The sequence below is a fragment of the Rhamphochromis longiceps genome, linkage group LG16 (assembly GCF_057381845.1).
Source record: "Rhamphochromis longiceps isolate RC_006_pf linkage group LG16, R_longiceps_female_GT1.1, whole genome shotgun sequence".
Lineage (NCBI taxonomy): Eukaryota > Metazoa > Chordata > Actinopteri > Cichliformes > Cichlidae > Rhamphochromis > Rhamphochromis longiceps.
In genome coordinates, this window is record NC_140572.1 from 37602334 (window position 1) to 37625054 (window position 22721).

Here is a 22721-nt window from a genome sequence, read left to right on the forward strand (position 1 = left end):
CAGAGTAATTTCTCGTGATAGTTTTCTTTTTCTTAAAAAGGTCATTTCCCGTTTTTCCACAGCGTTCATTACTTTCTGTCTAGATATAGTAATAATGTTTGGGCACACCAATTCCCTTAAATGAACCAGCAGTTCCTACAGCAACCAGTAGGGGGTGATGCTGTTAAACAGTGGCCATACTTTATAATTCGAGTTCAGAAAAATTAAATGAGTGGTTAAATCCTTAAGCGCTGCAGCTTTCCAAAAGCATGCAAGCTGTTGCGAGTTACACGTTTACACATATTTGATTTTACGTGTACCAGCTCAGCAGCCCCTTTCTCTTCTCTCATAAATAAATGAAGTAGAAACTGAAATAAAGTAAATATAAATTGCAAAGAAAATGACCGCTTAATGACTTTTTTTGTTTGTTTGTTCGTTCGTTCCAAGTGAGTAGAAAAGTTTAAAAAAAGAAAAGGTGTGTCGCTTTAAAAATGCTAATCGAGTCCCTTTCTTCGGGATTTGTCGTGACGTCACTTCCTGAGGAGCGCTTGCCTCCTACTTTTTGTTGGGACCTGGGAGAGAAAATTATCCCGCAGAGGCACCGAGGCGGAATAAAACAAGGAAAAGGAAGATTAGAAAACCAGAAGTCACAAAGTGCGGAAATGTCCGAGGCTTCTGTTTAGCCGACTGCGATGCAGGCGGGCGTCCTTTCACCGTGAATTCCCGCGAGGAGGTTTTTGTAAGTAGCCCATCATTCAGACGTCCTCGGATCCACAAGTGTCTGCTGGAGCAAGTGTACGTCGGCTCTGGGCGCTAAACGCGGCGTTCGTTTTGCTGTGCGGGGCGCGCCTGCCCGGTCGGAGTCGTACTTCTTAAGCGCGTTGGTGGCTAACGGTTAGCCCGCGCGGTATAACGAACGCACACCTGTTGCTTTTGCTTACACCAGGTACTTGGGGCCTTAACTGGGTAAGGTTACCGATAAAGCTAGGGCTAATTTGATTAATGTTGATCCAATGGATTTTTTAAATTATTTTAGGTCTGTTTCGGACTTTTTTTTTTAGGAACTTTGGTTTACCGGGTGACCTGAAGTCACAGGAAAAAATAAAATAATTAAAAATACGCACACTTAAGGTCGATTACCGTTAGCAGCTGTTTCAGACTAAGTTAAAACGTAAACTCTAACTTTGTTTTGTCGTGTTTAACGTTACTTTGCCTTCTTGATGTCAAATAACATCGCACATATTTATTTTCTAGATTTATTGTTATATTAAAAAAAGCCTTATCGATGAAATCCTCCCATCAGTCTTTATAATCTATTTGGGGATTCTGTTAGATGGAAAGAAAATCATCTGTTTGACACCAGGTACACGGTTACCTGCCGTCAGTAATTACAGCCCCACCTTATCAGTTCTGTTTTCTTGACTAAATGAGCAGCATAACTTCATACAAAGTGACATAAGCTGTATTTGAATATCAGATTTTTGACAGCTTAGCATAAAATGTGTCACCTGTGCAGCTGTACACCCTAACCAGAGGACACACCTGTTCAGTCACAGCTAAAAACCACTCAGGAGGCATCCTAGTCAGATGTCTGAAACACCTCAGCTGACTCCTTTCAGGTTGGAAGAGCAGTCATTCTACTTTGAGCTCCTCCCAACCCTGAAGTGACAGAGTTCCTCACCCGATCTCTACGGGAGAGCCCAAGCACCGTTCAGAGGAAGCTCATTTCCACTGATTCTACCTGCCATCTCATTCTTTCAACAGCTACTGGAAGTTGTGGCCTTAGGGTGAGGTGTACGAACGTAGGTTGAGAGTGGGCACGCCACCGTGGTTAGGCTGACGGCCATGGCTCGACTACAGACCAACTGCACACAAAACTAATACATTTTTACCTTAATTATTAAAAAAAAAAAATCTATACACTCTTTGATTTCAGGTGCGTACAGGTGCCCTTCCTCTCCCCCCCGTCATGTTAAGTTTCCTGCGCAGGACGCTGGGGCGACGCTCCATCCGGAAACATGCAGAGAAAGCCCGGCTACGAGAAGCCCAGCGGGCCACAACGCACATCCCTGCAGCTGGGGATGCAACGTCTATCATCACCTGCCGTGTGTCTCTGCTGGATGGGACAGATGTCAGTGTTGATTTACCGGTAAGGAGTTTTTAAAGATACTTCCCATTGTGCCAGGAAAAGTCTGTCAGCTCCACATCGCACTCTCTTTTATAATTATGATCCTCATTAGAGCCTTTACGTCTTAGAGAATTTCGCTCGCTCTGCGCTCAGTCTTCTGTGAAACTATCAGAAACTGGTAGATGTTAAGTTTTGGGAACATATGCAGGCCTTCTCTGGGCTCCAGACCGGCTCCCAGTTTGTGGACTAGTTCAGGTACAGAGTCCTGATTTGTTCATGCAGGTTCCTGTTATTTCTGACCTTTATGATCAATAAAAATATGGTTTAAAAAAAAACAAAAAAAATTATGCACCAATGCAAATCCTTACAAAGTAATTAACAACTTAACTGTTTAGATACAGGAAAACTTGCTGCTCTGCTACATGTGCTGCATACAGTGCTGAGTATATTATAAAACAGACTGAGAGCTACTCTGCTGGACAAACTATAATATAACACCATTTCTAAATTACCAAAAGTATATTTTTCTGCATTATTCTTCAGGGATGAGGAAAACTGGCAGCTTACAAGAGAAAATAGACAAATTTCCTGGGGGAAAAGAGCAAATTTACCAAAAAAAGAACTCTGAAAATAAGTGGTCCTATTATTATTAATTTTTTTTAATTAAGTCAAGTAATATTTAATTTTTGATATTGAGTCGTATAGAAATTCATAAAACTTTGATCTTCTCGGATTATTGACTCATAAGAAATATTAGAAACAATGTTATAAAACCAACCAACTTTTACAGATGTGACAGAACAAAATAAAACTGTCCTGAACTAACAACACTGGTCACTATGTTGTTGTACACTGTTGAAGATGATAATAATAATAATAATAATGGATACACTAAGTGTGCGTCTGTGATAGGACAGATATTTAGGTTGATATCAGCGCTCTAAAAATGTACTTAGCAAGGCTGAATAGCACGTTACAAAAATAAAGAATGACCCATTAACCAGCGCGCATGTGAGAGAGTCTTGTTTTTGGACGCGTCCTGATCCTTGCTCATCCTTGAAATCGACACCTTGTTAATAATAGCATCTGAGTGAATCATTCTTTGTGACTAATTGCCTTCAGATGGGCTCTTGACATAAACGGTGTTCTTATGTGGTTATGAGCTGGAAAGTGAAAGCAGTGTACCAGTGACCACAGTGTGCCTGTGTCAGTGGAGCAGTCCTGTTAATCCTATGAAGCGCGTGCTCTCGTGCTCCTGATCACCTGTAATTCCATGATCCTCTCTGGAGAACACGCTCGGTCACATGACATGCTGGTCACCACTCCAGAACTCACTCCTCCCCTTTTTTCTCTTTATTCGTTTCACTTTATTGCCTCACAGACGAGCGCCTTGCTGCACAGTGATAGTGATTGCACTTCTAGGACAGTTTCCCCCTCGTGTGATTATTATTTTCCTGTCACTTCATGTTCTTCCTCCCGTGAGCCAAAACTCCAGTGAAGCCCGAAGCTTATCTTGAAAGCTGTCTTGTATAAATTCCAAGGAAAATGTGCTCGGGAGAAATCCTCCTCACTGTTACTGCCTGATTTCGCTCTCCCCGTTGTAGATGTTGTGGCTCAAACTGCCTGCTGCCAGCAGCAGTGCAGACCTCATTACAGGAATTTCTCATTTGCGAGCAGGAATGTGTTTTACTCAGCATATCTCACAGGTGATGTCACACATCTGAGTCCGTCCTCAGCCTGACCTGCCAAATCCTTAACGTGTAATCCCTCCTACCAGCTCAGTATTGTGCACATGAAGAGAGAGTGCCATTGTTTTCTTACTCGGTCCCTTAGAGGAATGTTATCTGCTTGGACGCGCTCTCTTGGCCTCTTGTTTCTGCTGGGGAATTGATGATTACAGGAATGTTACTACTCCAGCCTGTGCTTGCATTCATACATCTAGAAACTCAGACGTTTGGTGTGTGTGGAAAGCTTCTACAAATGCATTCCAGCAGGACCTTTTTCTTTATGTTGGGACTCTTTGTTTTTCCCCTCCCCAAGATATGCTTGTATGTAGCTTCTGCAAACACTCCCACCTTATCTTGGCGCACTCTCAATGATTGGGCAGCAGCAGACACACACTTGTTAACAGCCTTACTCAGTACTCTCCTCACTCGTTTAACTTCAGTTTGCAGTTACGATAATGTCCCCAGTTAGCTGAAATAGTTGTTTTTCAAAACAAGCAGCTCAATCTTGGTCTTGTTTGACTGTCAAACTTTTCTCCAGAAGGCGTTTGACTCGTGCTGTGTTCTTCTTGAACATCCTAATCCCTTTCCTGTCATCTGAGGGTGATTGTTTGGGTCTTCCTCCAGACTTTGTGGTCACACATCCAAATAAACTTGTACTTAAGTGCAGTTGTTTGAACTGATGATCGTGGAATCTGCAGTTGTGCAGAAATGGCTTCAAGGGATCTTCCCAATGTGTAAATGCACAATTCTCATCCTTAGATTTTAGGCTACGTTCACTCTGCAGGTCTTGATGCTCAATTCAGATTTTTTTATTTTTTTGTCTGCTTGTTCACACTACAAATAAAATGCGACAGCAAACGCACTCTAGTGTGAACGCTCAAAGCGGCGCATGCGCAAAAGAAGACGTCACACACAACGCGCTCAGTTTAGACCCAGAACAACAGTTTGACTGATGCACCTTAATATAAAGACTTGTTTCGGACTTTACGTTTCCCAATTTTGCTTTAAGTTATAAAGTTATTTTGTTATTTACATTTGGCCTAATAATGACCCTTGTTGCTGTTTTAGAGGAGCGCTGCTTCAAAGGATAGCTGCAGATTATACAGTACAAAGAAAATGTTCACGTTTCTCTAGAGCTGGGCGATATGAGATTTTTTCATATCACGATATGTTTTTTTCATTTCAGGCGATAACGATATCTATCACGATATAAGCCAAATAACTATATTTGTAAGATTTAAATGTGCCGTTGCTCACAAGTAAAATGTGAAATAATCAGCAGCTTGTTTTTATTTAAATATTTATTTCCCATAATAAGTTCAACAGGGTAGATGTACTTAAGGAACATGAGACTTTTTCAGATAAATAAAGGCAAATATTGCAAACTACACAAAAGGCAGCCGCTAAAGCGTTTAAGTTTCAAAATAGAACAAACGAAACAGACTAAATTGTCAATTCCACTTAGAAACAAAATATTAATTCTAAAAATAAATCTTAGTTTGTTTTACAGAAGAACAGACAAAACTGACTAACTTTTGTCAATATCAAATAAACTGAGAACTAAAAGGAAATTCTCAATCTCTCCTTGTTGTATAGCTGAGCTTTTCAAACAGTTTTAACAGTTACTTTAGTCTGACAAAAGCCGAATGACGAATTAGCGCTTCCAGTCAGAGACTGAGGCTACGTCCACACGTACACGGGTATTTTTGAAAACGGAGATTTTCCGTTTTCGTTTTAAAAAATAATCCCGTCCACACATAAAGGCAGAAATGAAGGAAAACGCTGCTATGAACATGCCAAAGCAGCAGGTGGCGCTAGATTCCTAACCGTGCAGAAATGTTGGCCAATCAGAAGTCTAGAAGCCTCGGTGGGAAAAAGTAAACAAAGCTGGGGCATAGAAGCAGAACCGAGTCGTATGTGTGGAGGGACAGTAACTGTGTGTATATGTAAGCATTTAAACACTGCAGAGAGTAGAATTAACAGTATTGTAGAAATTCATTTCACCGAAACAATAACGTGGCGCACAGTGTGACGCATGCACCAGTTTATTGTATTTCCAGACTTGCTTTCGGCACAATTTACAGTGAACGCTACTCTGTTTTTTGTCAGACTTGAAATAGCCGAAATACCTTCACACTACGGAACTTCTATGGCTCTTCCGTTCGACAATCTCTCCGGCATTGGAACCATCATCTGTTTTCTCTTCGGTCACGCTCGGTTGATTTTTCTAGTCGGCACACTCATTTCCTCCATTACCCGCTGGCTGCTTCCCAAACAAACACACGTGCGGCTTGGCACTTGTGCCGTACGTTACAAGTCACGCGACGTGACGCTGCGGCTGTGATTGGTTCGGCTCTGCGCTACTTAATTTGGATTGGCTGATTTTTTTTATTTATTTATTTTTTTTTAAGAGGACAAGAGCGGCGAGGTCTATCGCGATAGCTTAATTTCTCTATCGAGTAAAAGTTATATCGCGATACATATCGTTATCGTTCTATCGCCCAGCTCTACGTTTCTCCAACGTCGTCTTCTCAACAGTTTCACTGGATGGACAGGAAGCGTTCACGTCGTCTTCTCCGGCGCTGATAGTTGGCGTCTGTCTTGTGTCAGTGACGTAAAAGACGGATTTAATGCGACCTGACCATCAAACAGCAGCCGCTTTATAAAACATCAGATATGTGTCGGATTCAGGACCACATACGAAAGTGGCCCAGATCGGATTTGAAAATACCGGATTTATGCCGTTCAAACTGTCATAGCATGATCGGATATGGGTCAGAAAAGTTGGATTTGAAGCGCTTTCGCCTGCAGTGTGAACGTAGCCTTAGAGTTCCTTAGACTTTCCTGTTGTTCGGGAAGGTCCAAGGTCAATCTAATGACCACACTCATCGGATTGGTCAGTCCAGTAAGTGCTGTCAAACAAATCCTCTTCATTATGTTGACAAAGAGAAGCTGCCAGTTGTCGTCAGTCACAATATTAACTTCTCATCAACTTAAAAACACTGTAGAAAGTTCAGCACTGCTTATTAATATACATTATCGTGGAATACAGAAAAATAAAAATCTTTGTTTTGTTTATTTAAGATGTATGCTGTACAATAATTTCACCCAGAGAATGAACAGTTAAAAGAAATGATTGTAGCCTCTGTAAACGTCTGGTCACAGCTGTAGTGGATGACTCTGGCAGCTTTGCTAGCAATCCAGCTTAGCCTTCTGTGGTACTCGTGACACAGATCTGCTGATGATTAATTTTCAGAGTCAATTTTTTTTTTTAATCATCAATTTTTATCATTGAAGTTGGAACATTTGTTTACAAAGCAAGCACAGACGCAGGCTATCAGTGTGTTAGTCCCAGCAGTCTTTTCTTTCGTGTCTGCTTCATATCTCATCCTGCTTTAATTAGATGTCATAGACGTCTCCCCTCTGTGCTCTGTCAGTGGTCCTGCCCTTCACTACTTTAAAGCCTGCCTAGTGTAGAGCAGTACCTGTTGACAGATGCTGAGGTGCTGCTGAAACTGGGGGTCTTTCTGATAACCTCATAATAAGCTGTGTCTCACCGGTGGGTTTGTCACTACAAAGTTATGCAGTTTTTCTCAGTGTAGTCATCAGAAAGATTAGTAAAGATTTGGAATAACAGGGATTTTCCAATTAATCAGTTTGAGACACAGTCTGTGTTACCTTCTGTGACTGAACTCGAGTCCTGTGATTTTTGATCATTTGGATCACACAAATATCCGCTACGTTGGAGCTCATTACTCCCCAATAAAATTAAAAATAATTTCATTACAGTGCTGGTAATTTTATTTTGACTCTGACTAAAGCCTCGTTGGGGGATGCCCAATGTACTGTGTATGAAAAACTGAATAATAATGAAAGTTACTAAGAATACAAAAGTGTATTTTAAGGGGTTACGGAAGCACAATTAAAACGTTGTGATGTTCAGAGAGGACCTTTTTGTATTTGCCAGAAGCTGTGTGTGTGTGTGTGTGTGAATGCAGAGTTTATTTATCAGTTTTAATTTGACGAGATCAAGATGAAAGAGAATTTTCCCGCCTTGCAGCAGAGCCCTACTGGGAAGTGTTGGCACAATGTTTAGTTAAAAGAACTTAAAGAAAACTTGTTTCCTGTCGCTTTGGGAAGCCTTGATGGTTTGGAGAGGCTGTTGTTTTCCTTTGTTGTTCTATGCTGTTTGAACTGTTTCTCCTACGCTGCCAGCAGCACAGGGAGCTGGACTTTCATTATATTTCATACCAACAGTGTGAGCGCACAGAGTGAAGCAGAGCGAGGTTTAGGAGCAAACGCTTCAGCTTTCGGCCTCCAGATGTCTGCATTTCAGACACTGTTAATAATACGCATGTTACACAGTTCAAGATTCGTTTCTGGAGTTTTATGGTTCAGTAAAACTTAAGTTCTGAAATGAATCGAGATCTGAAATTGGGAATTTAGCACCAGGAGGTGTTGTGTAAGCGCTAAAAATTAACCATGTTGTTGGTGTTGTAACTTTAATGGTTAACTTAAGAAGTGGCTGAATCACAGACAGTTTTTCACTTTGGAGTTTTTACTCTCAAAGAGGAGAACTTTACACTCATAAGCACACGTGCTCAGAAAGTGTTGGCCGTCTTTGGATCTACCATCATCACATTCTCAGTGATGAAGTCTAACAAACCCAGATACACAAACTCTCCCAGTGACCGCACTGAACCTGACTTTCATGCACTTAAAGCCCAAAACAGACCAGATTTCTCTCACTGAGTGAGAACTAAAAGGGAAGTAGCTGAAGTAAGTAACAAGAAGCAAGACAGCAATAGCACTTTGTATTAAAAAAGCCTTTGAAATTTTACAAAGCATGCACGTGCACACAACAGTCCCAGTTTGTCATGTGGACTCTTGGGGAAAATGAACTGCCCGCCCTGCTGCAGAGGCCTCATTAACAGAACCTGCAGCTGCCCTTTTAACCACTCGGTCAGCTTTCAGGTTTGTGTGACAGGAGTGTTGGTTAGCTGTTGTTGCTCTCTGCATTTATACTGTGCCGGCCATCGAAGCAGCAGCTCCGCTGCCTCCTGGCCCTCTCTTCGTCCCGGTCTGCCTTTGCAGACTTCTCACAGTGAAGGCTCTATGGTAGAGTCTAAAGCTGACCAATTTTGCTATAATTGAGCAGCCCTACTTCACAGCTGAGGATGATAATAATGACAGAAGACCTTTGGACAAAGAGCGGGCTGGATTGTAAACGGCTTCATCACTCATAATCGTATGATTTTACGATGCTTGTAAATGAACGTTTATATTAGAAAACTAGCAAAAAATCCCTTCTTTGCATCTCTAATTTTAATCTGCTCTGTATTTCACTCACAGCTGTTTGTAAGAGGCTCTCTGTGCTCCTGCTGTCAAGTGTCTGTGCGTCACACATTCATTTGCATTGTATAAAACAGTGATTTTTTTTTTTTTTTAACATTTTGAGCTTAAGGTGTAACAAAGGGAAACCAAAAATAAAGCTAAACCTGTATTCATATTAGTCCCTTCTTCTCCTCTCTGCTAGCGTATGCCCTCCATGCATCACCTTAACGTGGCTTTAGGTTCAGACCCAGTCCTCCTTTGAAGTTCTCTACATCTCTCTCATGGTGGTGTTTCAGTGTCGGTCTAGTTTGCTTGGTGACATATTCGCATCCCAAGTCAGACTTAAGCTAAAGCAGACTAACATTTCTACCACCTGAGCAGTGTGGATTGGCTCAGTGGACAGAGGTGCCCTTCGACTCACAGTAAAAAAAAAAAAAATCTCAGATCACTATAGTGTGTTTTAACACATCAACTGGGAACCAGTGGTATAAACATCTGGCACCAGGTGTCAGCTTAGACATACAGTAACTTAGGAAATGCTGTGTGTCCCTTCTCAATGCTTCCTGGTTTCCTTTATTCTTGTGAGACGTCCGAGTGGCTGGAAATACACCCTGAATAGGATCCACACCTCACAGGTTTACCATCTCTGGTTCTTATATGTAAGACCACCCCAGGCCAAAGGATCCTTCCCTTTTGGACGTTTATTCCCTTCTGTTTTGTTTACACCACTGCCACCAGTTACCCCACCCTATCACCTACACTGACCTTCTTTTGTGTGTAGCACCAGAGAAAAGGTCAAGCCCATGGATGCTTTTTGAATGGAGTATTTAAGAGTAGACTAAATTTACATGCATGCAAACGCTCGAATCGTGTTTTTCTTTCTAAAATAACCCCGTAACCCTTCTACTCATCTTAGATATTGTTTCCTTTTTATGGACACATCGCTCCCCCGGCTGCTTGGTTGGACTCGTACTGCAGTAGTTGATATTGGTTAAAGACTTTTGTTGTCATTAAACAATCTGAGCGTCTCAGAGGGAGAACTGTGTGCTCACAGGGAGGCAGAAAGACTGCAAAGACTCTAACAATGACACACACACACACACACACACACACACACACACACACACACACACACACACAATGAGTCCTTTGTGCTCCCTCTCCCAGGGTACTGTAGGGGTGCGGTATGCCTCGTCAGCTATGCCAGCTAGCATGGGGCCAGCCCCCTGTGCTGCCCAGGAGCTCTCTTGGGGGGTGTGGGGGTGTGTGTGTGTGTGTGTGAGAGAGATCGAGGCAATCCTGCTTAAGCTTTTTACTTAGTTCTTAAACACTTCACCCATTTCTGGAAATAACATTTTGCACATAGTTGTGCCGTTATAGCCTCAGAAAGAATGTCATGTAACTGGTTTGGTTGCATGAAGTGAGATAAATTGGAAACTCTAGGCCTAGTATGTTAGAAACAATGTTACCTGGCACATGGAAAAGTACTGTGGCATCCAGGGAACGTTTTAACTAAAAAGGCTTGTGCTCCAGTAACCGGGGGTGGTGAAACCTGGTAAACAGCTGAAACTGCACCTGTTTGATCAAATAATTCCTACTTTCTTATTATGGACGAACAGACGCTGCCAGCTCGATCAGGCAGTGGTGACCGATTGGTACCGATTTTATAGGCTGATTCTAAACTCCTGAACACTAGAGGACTATGAGAACTGTGGAGCTGCAGATTGATCTCGGATGCACACAAAGCTTCTGTCATGAGATGTGACTGCTCCTCATGGAAATGTGAGACTGAGAGGAGAGCGGTGTATATTTGAGATATTTCCCAGTCCCAACGTGAACGCAGGCAGTGACTGGTACGGCCTCGTCAGAGAGGGCAACACCTATTCAGCTTCTGACAGCTTAACATTTTCTCTAATCTCTTCCACACAAGTCAGAATGTATTCCAGGGAATTATATTATTTCCCATAAAAAATTTTCCAGAGCTGCAGGCATTGCAAAGACTGATCAAATAATCAGTTTTATCATTTATAAACTTCTTGGAGGCCGAGGCAACCCTAACTTTCATTAATGTGCTGAAACAAGAGCACTGAAGTCTTCTCTTTCATGTGTTTGCCTCTACAGAAAAAAGCCAAAGGCGAGGAGCTGTTTGAACAGATCATGTACCATCTGGACATTGTTGAGAAAGACTACTTTGGAATACGCTTCATGGACTCGGCACAAGTTCCAGTAAGCATGGAGGGTGTCTTGTGACTCTGTACTGGTTGTTTTTTGTTTATTTATTAATAAAAAAATTTAATGCCTGACTAAATCTGCAGACTTCCTGTTAATACTTAAAGTTAACATTTTTCCCCCATTACAGATATTGGATTGATGCATAAAAAGTAAATGTTTACACACTGTTTGTTTACTTTTCTAACTTTTAGCACTTATGTTATGGAGAAATATACATCTTATTGTATTTGTTGGGTAAGGAGTTCATTTTAATTTATGACTGTATTATAGTAAATATCAAAAATTTAAATATCTGTTCTTTATCTGTATGTCGCTGCCGTATAATTCTGTGTCATGCTTTTATTTGATATGATACCAAGTGTCTCTGACAGTTGTGTTTTAGCCACATATCCCACATTACTGCTCTCCCAGGAAAGGTTGAGACACAGACTTTCACTTTCAGGGCTTAAAGGCTCGGTCCACTCTGGGAGTCGGGCTGTCCTCTTACACAAACAGTTTGAAGTCATCGGTCTCTCGGGGACTCTGTTCCTTCACTGGGAAACTCAAAGGCAGGCAAACAGGAGGCAGGTTTAGAGCGCTGGGAGAGGGAGGGCTGCAATAAGGAATGTGGGGGAGAGAGATGAGAGAGTGCTGTTCCTCTGTTATCTATCTCTGTCTCTGACATGGGCATGAGGCCTCCCTCTCTCTCTAACATAGTTCATGCCTCGCAGAGCCTGAACTTCTAAGAAGAAACCTCGAAGAACAGCGCACTTATTAACCAATTAACTCAAGTGGTCGCTTTGTATCAGTTGACCACACCAGTGCTTTGTTTCTATGTTCAATAAAGGCGCATGTATAGTAATGTTGCTGTTGGCTTTCATGTTAGTTTTGCTAAACCTTGCTGTGTTGATTTAATTGTTGTTGCTTTGTATTCTTTCAGCATTGGCTCGATGTCACAAAAAGTATCAAGAAACAAGTGAAAAGTGAGTATTGCAGCCCAAACACATTGATCCCTGTGTGAAGAGCATGTTTACGTTTTTGGAAGAGAAACTCACCAGCTGGGATTCTCCAGCCGACATCACAAATGGATTTCTTTGAAATGTTACGACTGTGTTCATGTGAATAACACGAGGCACACATTACACGCTATTGTGTTATTAAATTTCATAAATATCTTTTTTAAATTTTTCCATTTAGTTGGCCCTCCTTACTGCCTTCACATGAGAGTCAAGTTCTACTCCTCAGAGCCGAACAACCTGCACGAGGAGCTCACCAGGTGGGCTTAGACACCCACACCTGCATTTCTTTCCTCTCATTTTAAAATCCCACTGTAGTGAACTTTAAAGGAAGTTTTGCCACGCACCACTCAGAAGGGTGAAATATCTGATAATTTCCTTCTGCTTTCTTTCAGATATCTTTTTGTGTTGCAGCTGAAACAAGACCTCCTCAGTAGCAAGTATGTAACTTCTGTTTCTTGCGCACACTTTTAAGCGTTGGCATGTTTTAAGTTGTCAGGTGTTAAGAATGATGCCTGTTCCCATATTTGTTCTTTACATTCTGAGGTTTCTTCTGCTTGTTCAGAGCAGAAAATGATCAGCATTTTTCAGCCTCTCTGCTCGAGCTCTCAAAGCATTTTTATACAACATGTCTCATTCACGTGGGAACACTTCCCTGACAGCTGTTAATACAGCTGTGCTGTAACTGTTTGGTAACTAAACAATCCTGCACTGTAGCCTTTGAATTTAAGTAAGAAGCTTTATTAGTTACCAAGGCGTGGACAGCTTTTCAGTCAGGAATGAAAGTTGGAACGTTTGGCTTACTGAAAGGACACGGAGACATTTACATAGGACTTAGCTGCATTTATTTAAAGGTCAAACTACGTTAGGTTTTTACTTCTGCTTCAAAAAAACGCTCGGTGTGCTCTGCAGACTGTCCTCAGTCATAGTTTCTAAACTCTGACTAGTTAAAATGAACTTGTCCTGCTCAGATGTGATCCTTTTATAAATGTTGGGTTTGCAGTTTTTACCTTGTAAGCTTAACGTTGGGTTACCGAGGAGTTTGTTATTAACAACAGCTCGTCAAACAAGTAAATTCACTGAGTAAGAGAGATGTTGGCAGCGTGGGGGGAACGTCTACAAATCTCTATAGTTTACACAGATCTGAGGAGACACTCGACTGTTGAACTCTGGCTAATGTGTTTAAATGTGAATCCTTTGTGTTGGTTTTCTTTGCCCTCTAACCTTCAGAGCCCTACAGGATTATATATTGACCTGCTGGTCATTGGAGTGTAGATGCCTTCATTCAGTCATTAAATAGAGATTAAAATATGGAATTCTGATTTCCTCTTTATGGAAGGGAACCTGCAGGCTTGAGCTTCATGGGTTTCACTACGATTCATTTTTGCACGTCTGTGTTTTTAGGCTCGAATGTCCGTTTGACACAGCGGTGGAGTTGGCTGCCTTCTCACTACAGGGTAAGCACATCAGTGTTTCACACACAGCTTATGTTTTATGTAGCTGGTGATTGTTCTGGTCTGGAGATTCGGCTTAGAAAGTCAGTGCAGCCAGATCTTACAGCAGCTGGAGAACTTTAGTCCATGCAAACTAAACGAGGCTGCAGAGCTGTAGCCTCAAATGCTAACTTGGTGTTCTTGGTGAGGTTGTGTGCCAACGAGGCTCTCACATCACAGATGCGTATCTGGAACCAGTCATGGCAGTCTTTGACTTACACTCTGAGCTCCTACCTTCACACACCTGCAGTAGCTGTTTCATAAGTCCAGTGTTTACCTGCAATGAGCCATTTCAGAGGTGCTGCAGAGGAGCAAAGACTGAGTCGCTGGAGACATTTATGGAATGGGCTTGCGTGCACCAACCCTTGTGTGCTCACACTTACACATGGTCATTGTGGGTAAATGCCAGCTCATTAGTGCTCGATCCTCTTCTGTGGCCCCCTAATCCAGCACCCTTTCTGCCTTCTCCCTGCCCCTCAGCTGAGCTTTCTAGCTTTATCTTCAACTTTTTCACATTTCTGTTGTTGGTCCACGTTTAGGGATAGGCTAAAGTTATATTTTCTCCCCCTTTATCCCGAGGCTTAGCTCACAGCTGGACTAGCTAAACAATGAAGATCACAAACCTGAGCTGCTTCTGTGTATCCAAACACTGAAGCCGTAATCACGACTCTTTCTTTCCCTTCTCTCAATTTTTCTGTGTGATGGTTTATTTCTTATGCTGGCAGCTGGAAATACCCGTTACCTCATTGGAGACTTTTAGGTGGGTGATTCAGTATAAAACCAGTTAAATCTGAGGAATTCATGCACACAGTAGTGTTCAGAAGTCTCGAGCAACCCCTCATTTCTTTATGTTTTGCTTCCATGGAGCCAGACTTTCCTGTAATTTTCAAAGTGCTCTTTCTTTGGACGATGGCTGCTTTTTCCTCTCGCTTTCAGTCCAATCCTTGTACCCGACCGTTTTCAGGGAAATGCTTTTGTTTAAGCCGCGTAACTGACCTCTAAATCATCCAGGCACTCAAAGACCCCTAACTCAGTGTTGTGCCTACACATAAGAGGAAACATAGCAAAGAACCAATTTTAAATTTGATTATTGTCTTTGTTACAAGCAGCCGGCCACAGAAACTCGGCATTTATTCTCTTCCTCAGTTAAGAAAATGGTAAAGATAACACAGACTGGCATAAAACAGTACTTTTGCACCGTCAATGTGATTTCCAGAGAGCTGTTTGCTGAAAACGTGGCAGCAAACAGAAGATGACGTGAACAGTATGTGAAAGTCAAGTTCTTAAGGACACAGGACATGAGAGATGCATCTGGAGCTTCATCTGATCCATGTACGGAAATGGTTTCAGTGGGCGATCAAGCAATTGTGCAAACTCTCTTCATGCCTTAAATACTGTGTTTCCATGTATGTTTGCACAGTCTATAAATTGTTGTACCCATTTCCTATTTTTCTAGAAAAATATAAAGAACAGATTTATTTTTATTAATTCATGTAATTATTTAATTTTTAACCCTTCTAAGCCCATCGGAGCGTGCACGCTCTTATTTGTGTAACTATTTTTAATTCCCAGTAGAAGTGCAACCACATAAGCTAGCGCTATAATTTCTTTTGCATATGAAACCAGAGGAGTTGCACTTGCATATCATGCAATCAACTTGTCCCAGGTGGCAGTTTCCTTCCACATATGGCTTTCCAAAAATTGTGTAAAAAGTGCTGGCAACAACAAAAACACACTCCACAAACACGCTTTGCCGATCCGATCAGCTGTTCATAGCACTCCCTACGTCGGAATAAATATCAGGGCGAACTATCGCATGTCCGCCATTACCTGCCATAACTGGAAGTGATGTCATTTTTCATGGGAAAGTTTTTTTTTTTTTTTTCCATTACAGGGCCTTTCAAAGGTTAACTGGTGTTTTTGAAAGTCATGCTTGACTTTATGGCTTTTTGTATAGTTTCTGAGAGGCTTAATTCCACTGGTGGAAATAGTTTATTTTGATGAACATGCTATTATTATATTTATTTTGTTTTTCCTGCAGTTTATAAAAATTGGTGTATCTCAAAAATGAAACTATGAAAACACTCAAAATACATTTCCTGTGGCTGGAAACTATTTTGGGCAACTTTTTTGCATTTACAGTTTTGATGGATAAACCTGAAATTTCTGTAACTAGAAATGTGCGTTTACAAAAACATGTTTTTATGTAGTTACTATGGACTTCATGCATACATATTATTAAAATTTGGGATGTAATGGTTGTATTGATGTATAGCAACTTGAAATGTTTGGTAAAATGCTGAATGGGGGGGGGGGTATTCCATCATTAACTGTAAAGATGCGTCTGTGTGTTTGCAGCCGAGTTGGGCGACTGTGATCCATTAGAACACAATTTGGATCTCGTGTCAGAGTTTCGCTTCATGCCTGAGCAGACAGAGGAGATGGAGCTGGCTATATATAACACATGGAAGGAGTGCAGGTAAGTGTTTCGTTGTTACTGAGGTAGTGTGTTTATGAGCACAGGTAGAAAGTCATGTAATGGCCACGCTGCCATATACGCCAAACATCTTAGGACTGCACTTTCATTTTTTTTATTTAATTCGCACAAAGTTGTTTTAAATCACAACCGAAGGTAAAGACCCGACGATTAAAGAGATCCCCAACAACCAGATGAGTCCACAGCTGGTTTGGGGGATGAGGAGGCAAAGGGAAAGCACATGAAGCGGTGGCAGGGAAGGAGGGGAGTGTAGTCTGATGCATGCGTTTCCTCCTCACCTTTTTCAGAGGTCAGACACCAGCCCAGGCTGAGATCAACTACCTGAATAAAGCAAAGTGGCTCGAAATGTACGGGGTGGACATGCATATGGTGAAGGTAAGTGACACGGTCTTTCTGTACCGTTTACACACACATCAAGCACACGTAGGATCCCAAACAGGAAGTGCCCTTGATGAAAGACAGGAAGAGAAAGGAATGTGCATCGCAACATTAGCATATGATAAGATCATAATGTGCGCTCTTTGATGTGTCTTCTTTCTTCTCCCTTCCTGTCTTTTCATCACTTCTGCCCTGCAGGCTCGAGATGGTAACGAGTACAGCCTGGGCCTGACACCCACTGGAGTTCTGGTGTTTGAAGGACAAACTAAGATCGGCCTTTTCTTCTGGTACGTTTCATTCGGACCTAATTCACTTTTTTTTTTTTTTTTTTTTTTTCATCCTTTATAGACATAATATTTTGTCCTGCCTTCCTGTGTGACTGTCTTAGGCCCAAGATCACTCGTCTGGATTTCAAGAAGAGCAAACTGACGCTTGTGGTCGTGGAGGATGATGATCAGGTGATCACGAGCGCACACACACGATGCACACATGACGGGCAGCAGACCGTGGAGAATACGGAGTAGACGGGCAGTATCTTCTTAATGTTAATAGAAACAAAGTAAAACCAGGTGTAAAAAAAAAAAAAAAAAAAAAAAAAAAAAAGTTTAACTCCTGTGCTTACAAGACTAAATTAAATTCAAAATATAGATAAAATGTCTTTAACACCTGCAGTGTGATCACATTATTCAGCACATCAGGTGCGAGCAGGTGTTTTTGTGTGTGCGTTAGGCTGCAAAGTCTCCATTACAGTGGCTGTTCTGAGTTTTTCACTCTGAGTCATAATAAACTCAAATAAAACCGAATTAAAAAAAAAACCTTTAATGAAACTAAACAGAAGTGAAAAAAAAATCAAAATGAAATAAGAATAAAAGCTAATTTAACAAAATTCAAACCTTGTATTAACTCTAGTTGCTGCACGTTTGCTCCTGTTTGAATGAGCTTTTATCATTTTTCTCAGCTGGTCTGGTTGAAGTAAATTAGAAAATACCAGACGCTATAAAAGCTAAACTTTGCAGCTGTAACTCTACACTGTTCGATCTCATGAAACTCACTGAACACATCTAATGTGTCAGCTTCCACAAAGAAACACAAATCAGGATGAATTTCAGCATTTTGAGAAAAGTTCATCTTACAGTGTAAAATCATTTTCTAAGACCTTTCAGAAAATTCCAACAAACAACATTTTTTGTTGTTTCTTATCAAAGAAAAATCCCCCCAAAAAACTTTGTTTGATGTTGTTCCCAATCCATATTATAACAGGGAGGTGTGTGTGTGTGTCCGTGTGTCCGTGTGTGTGTCCGTGTGTCCGTCCCTCGGGTCTTTGACTGAGGTTAATAAAGGAGCCTGCCCCCTCTGGTATTTCTGGTATGCGCCCCCCAAACCTCCCAACACACACACATTCTCGTTTTGTTGTCTTAGCAAGGACATGTAATTGACATAATGCAATGCCTGACCCTAAACCTAATCGTAACCCTGACATTAAAACCACATTTTGAGCATCAAAAAGCTTGTGAGGATCAGCGTGTGTGTCCTCACAAGTATAGTGGAATGCCAGTTTCTGGTCCTTATAAAGACGTCTAAACAGGTACACACGCACACACAGTTTTCACCTCCTAACTCTGTCCTTTAACAAATGTATGCTGTAGTAATGTGATGCGCACACACACATACACTTTGACAGTAAACCCGTCTGCTCGGGTGGAGGAAGTGAAGCAGTCACTTCCCCTCATCTGTCACTCTAAATTTCAGACCATTTTTTTTCTAACAGCTGGCCAGTCTGTTAACTCACGTGACTGTTTTTTGCTGAAACCCCTGTTGTGTAAAGGATGTTGTGTTTTTCCCCCTTGGAGTGGGAGGTTGGGGTGTAGCTTCATGCATGTGTGAAATACCAGAAGTACACCTGAGAATAGATGGAAATGCAGGAACAGTGTGACTGGCACTGGACCGGCTCCAGGTCTTGTAACTGGCTGCAGTGCCAGGCGGGCTTTCATCCACGCCTCTCTGAGAAATCAAATTAATGAGGCAGCACCTGCGCTGGTGGTACAGCCGTTCATTCCTCGCATATCAGGCCCCTTCAGTAAGGAAAGCTCTGACTGTACTCCATCGCAGATGCAAAAAGCTGGAGGTTCGATGACCAAGCAGTCATTCCTATTACACTTCAGTAAGTCTATGCATGGCTAAAGTACATGCGTAGTTGGGGCATGTAATGCAGACGTGGAAAAAATAATCAAAACTTGTTATGCAGTTTTTCCTGCCCCAACTAGTTTTTCTGGTAAAATGCAGGGATTTTAAACTATACTTAAAATATTAGATTCATCATAAAAATTGTAAATAAAAAATAAAGACATCACTGGCTTGTTTGAGTCCTTTTTACCTGCCAGATCACTGCTGCACTTTCAAGTTCTACTCCAGCTGCAGAAGTTCACAATTTGCTCTAATGATGTCAAACCGCTTTAATCGAGTCCAACCCTGTCCCGATTCTCCTCAGGGTAAAGAGCAGGAGCACACCTTTGTCTTCAGGATGGACCACCCCAAGGCCTGTAAGCATCTCTGGAAGTGTGCTGTGGAGCACCACGCTTTCTTTAGGCTGAGAGGACCTGTGGAGAAGAACTCTGCACGCTCTGGATTCATACGCATGGGCTCACGCTTCAGATACAGGTGAGAGATGCACAGCCAGGGCTGTGGTTGTTCAGAGTCTTTGTGTGTATGTGGTCTTAGTCAGTTTTACGTAACCTTACATCCCAGATCATAAAAAATATAATTCCCAAGCTTTTTTAAAAAGGAAATCACAGGATAAAATTAGGATTTTAGCTCTGAGAAATATGGTTGTGGTGGGAGACTCAAACGTAAACTGGGGATTGTGGCAGACTGCTCGAGATTAATATGTCACAAATTAGATGTGTGTGTTTGTCATTGTGCGCCAAGAAGACCGTCTCAGATTGACAAACAGTGCTTAATCACTCTCTATACATGCCAAGTAGCCCATGTGTGTACACACAGATACTTGCAGTGGTACTGACAGGCACTCGGTATCAACATGCTGCAGTAGCAAGCTGCTTCCCAACTGTGTGTTTAAACATTACCCAGTTGGATAAGCTCTGCAGTAATGTTGATTTAACACGGGGGTTGAAGGGGTTTGTTGTTAATGAAAGGTTATCGCCTGGATGCTTTCAGGGTTCAGCAGGGGTCATTGCTGCGCCTGTTTTTGCCACAGAGCATCGTTAAGAAAGAAATGTTTGTTGGGAACAGTTTGCAACTGTAAAGAAATTCTTGTGTTTGCACGATCAGCGGCAAGACTGAATACCAGACAACAAAGGCCAGCAAAGCAAGGCGCTCGGCATCATTTGAGAGGAGACCGAGCAGACGCTACTCGAGAAGAACCATGCACAGCAGAGGTGAGCCTGAAACGTGACAGTCAGCATTAACACTCACGGGAACAAATATTCATGGAAGCATGCATCACAACATCAGGGGAAAATATTTTATAGTAGAAAGTATTCTTGTGACGTTTTTCCTGTCAGTTTAACTTCTGAAAATTAAAAACACTGACTGATTGGCCACAAAGGATTTCACCTGTGAGTTGAATGAATAAGAGCTGAAGTAGCTGGGAAGGCTTGCACCTGTGCACACAAGGTCCCCCTATGTGCACTGCGTGCCGAGCCGTGCAGTCAGGAACACTGTACGCTTGGGACACAAATGAACAGAGCTTTAGAAATCCTCTACTCCTTGTGTAAAAAGCATACGATGACCTGCTTGCCCCACTTAGGCAGAGCTACGAGCACTCCTCATCACCCGAGCAGTGCCCCCTGGATTAGCTATGTGAAGGCTAACGTAGTCTCCAAGATGAGCATCATGCCAGGGGGCCTTTGTGTTGCAGGGTCAGGAAAAACCGGTTCGTACTGGAGGAAGGATGGAAGGAGAGGTCCTTGAAGAAAAGCTGCCCAGAGTACAGAGTAGCTCACCTTTAAGGGGGATCTTACAGAACATAAGTAACCTGCTGTAACCTCACGAGCCCCTCCCTAAACTATAACACAGGCACACCATGCACCAGTGTAAATGCTGGACATAGCCTCGACCCTTCGTGCAGCCTACACTGTAGCTTTACTTGTGTTAAACTCAAAGACGCTTCTGCAAAGAAATGACTTCAGGGTCTAAATGTTGGTTCAGCATGAACAAGAGTAAAAACAGTCACGTCTGCTGTAAACAAACAGCATTATTCATGTGGACACAGTTCTTAATGTGTTTTCTTTGCTTTTCCAGGACCGTTCAACCCACCAGAGTGAGTACAGAGATGTATAAATGTGTTCTTGTACATTTAAGATACTTTATTTGTCTTTTTTGTGACCATTTTCACATTAATTTATGTAAATGTTATGTCTCATTTATTGATTGTACGGGGGCTTTCGTTCTGAACATCCATACTGGGTCACATGATATAAATTTATCCGAGTATTTTCACTGTTTTCGGGTTAATCATCAGGTTGAGCTATGATCTCGATACAGAGCCTTTTGTTACAGGTGTGTGTGTGTGTGTGTGTGTGTGTGTGTGTGTGTGGGGGCTAAGACGTGATGTCAGCTCTAGCTTTAAGCTGTCGTGGGAACTGAGCTGCTGAGTCAAAGCATTTATGATAAATGAGACTACATTACAGCTCATTAGACTGCACTTTTTTTTAAAGCTGTGTCCAAGACTTGCTGTCTTAATTATGTATGAGGGTTTTCAAATTGCCTCAGGGCAGACGTTAAATTAAAACTTTGTCATAATTTAAGACAACTTTTATGTTTTCATTGTTCCAAAATGTGCCGCATGTGTCCTGGCCTGCAGGCTCGAAGCTCCACGAACACTTTGCCACCAATGATGGTCGCTCACCCAAATTTGCAAGACTTGAAAACTTTATTCTTATTTCTTAAATGTTCTTAGCGTTTTTTGTTTTTGTCTGTCATTTCAGTTACTTGCAGTGTAAAACCAAATAACCTGTATTAAGAATGCTTGAGCAGAGCTGTTTGCTCTTCAAATAAAATCTGTTTCTTTCTCTTAGGGCTCTTTCCTCAGGCAACGGAGTCAATTCCAGCAAAGACAGAAAGGTGAGGAGAAAAGCTGCTGTTTAATTTCTCCACTGTTATCTGGGGAAAGAGAAGAGCAGTGAAACACAGCATCAGGTTTAGATGTTATCACTGAGAGAACAAATGAAGTCAGGTTTAATCATCCGTTCAGCCATATCTGTGGATGTGTAGCTTTAACTTGTTTGCTCTGTGCTCCTCCAGGTGACCCCCAGCAGGAGTGCATGGGCAGCCATGCCCGTGGTCAGCCCGGTCGCTGCTTCTGCCTGTGGACCGATTGAGATCGAGGCTCTGCCCAGGAGTCCTGGGGGAGAAAAAAGAAGGTTGGTGCCTGCACATTTAAAGACTCCTCTAGATCTTTAATTTTTTGAGCTCGTCTTTCTCCCTGACGAGCATTTTAGAAAAGTGAATCAGGATTTTAAAGTTGATTCCTTATTTTTGAATGTCGCTGACGACTTACAGCTGCTCATTGCTGTATGAAAGAAAGATGCAGGAAGACACACAGCAAAAAGATTTGGGTTAAAAATAAGGGAAGGCCACCCGATTCCTTTTAAATGTTTTGACTGTTTCCTGATTGTTGATTGGATAAAAAACAGGCCATGATACTGGCCTCATCGTGCTGCGAGTCCCTTTGTGTGAGAATAGTTTTTTCATGTGAGACCGCGAGTATGGAACGACCCCGGAGTGGACAGGACGTGGATATTCAGTTTTTATCTTTCTACTGTATTTTTTTTAATCCCGTCATTCAGCCTCTGAGTGATGTGTAAATAATTTCAGGCTTTTTTCTGATTTGATCTGTTATTTATGGATTAATTTTGTGCGTGTGTGTGTGACTGAACACAAATGTGCATTTGCATGAATGTATGTAAGCATCCAGCTTTGTTATAAACCTCCCGTGTT

General features: G+C 41.9%; 1 protein-coding gene across 2 annotated transcripts in view; it reads left to right on the plus strand.

The window, feature by feature from the left end:
- Window positions 1-507: 507 nt before the first annotated feature.
- Window positions 508-22721, plus strand: part of epb41l5 (erythrocyte membrane protein band 4.1 like 5) — a 38216-nt gene continuing 16002 nt past the window's right edge. For both annotated transcript variants that reach the window (XM_085383955.1, XM_085383956.1), the window contains exons 1-16: window positions 508-718; window positions 1916-2128; window positions 11290-11394; window positions 12320-12362; window positions 12577-12655; window positions 12791-12835; window positions 13800-13852; window positions 16247-16367; window positions 16673-16760; window positions 16962-17050; window positions 17152-17221; window positions 19252-19421; window positions 20052-20158; window positions 21024-21042; window positions 21800-21845; window positions 22026-22144. In XM_085383955.1, coding sequence (XP_085240081.1) covers window positions 1949-2128; window positions 11290-11394; window positions 12320-12362; window positions 12577-12655; window positions 12791-12835; window positions 13800-13852; window positions 16247-16367; window positions 16673-16760; window positions 16962-17050; window positions 17152-17221; window positions 19252-19421; window positions 20052-20158; window positions 21024-21042; window positions 21800-21845; window positions 22026-22144 — 1334 coding nt within the window. In that variant the 5' untranslated portion in view covers window positions 508-718; window positions 1916-1948. The remainder of the gene's footprint in view (window positions 719-1915; window positions 2129-11289; window positions 11395-12319; window positions 12363-12576; window positions 12656-12790; window positions 12836-13799; window positions 13853-16246; window positions 16368-16672; window positions 16761-16961; window positions 17051-17151; window positions 17222-19251; window positions 19422-20051; window positions 20159-21023; window positions 21043-21799; window positions 21846-22025; window positions 22145-22721) is intronic.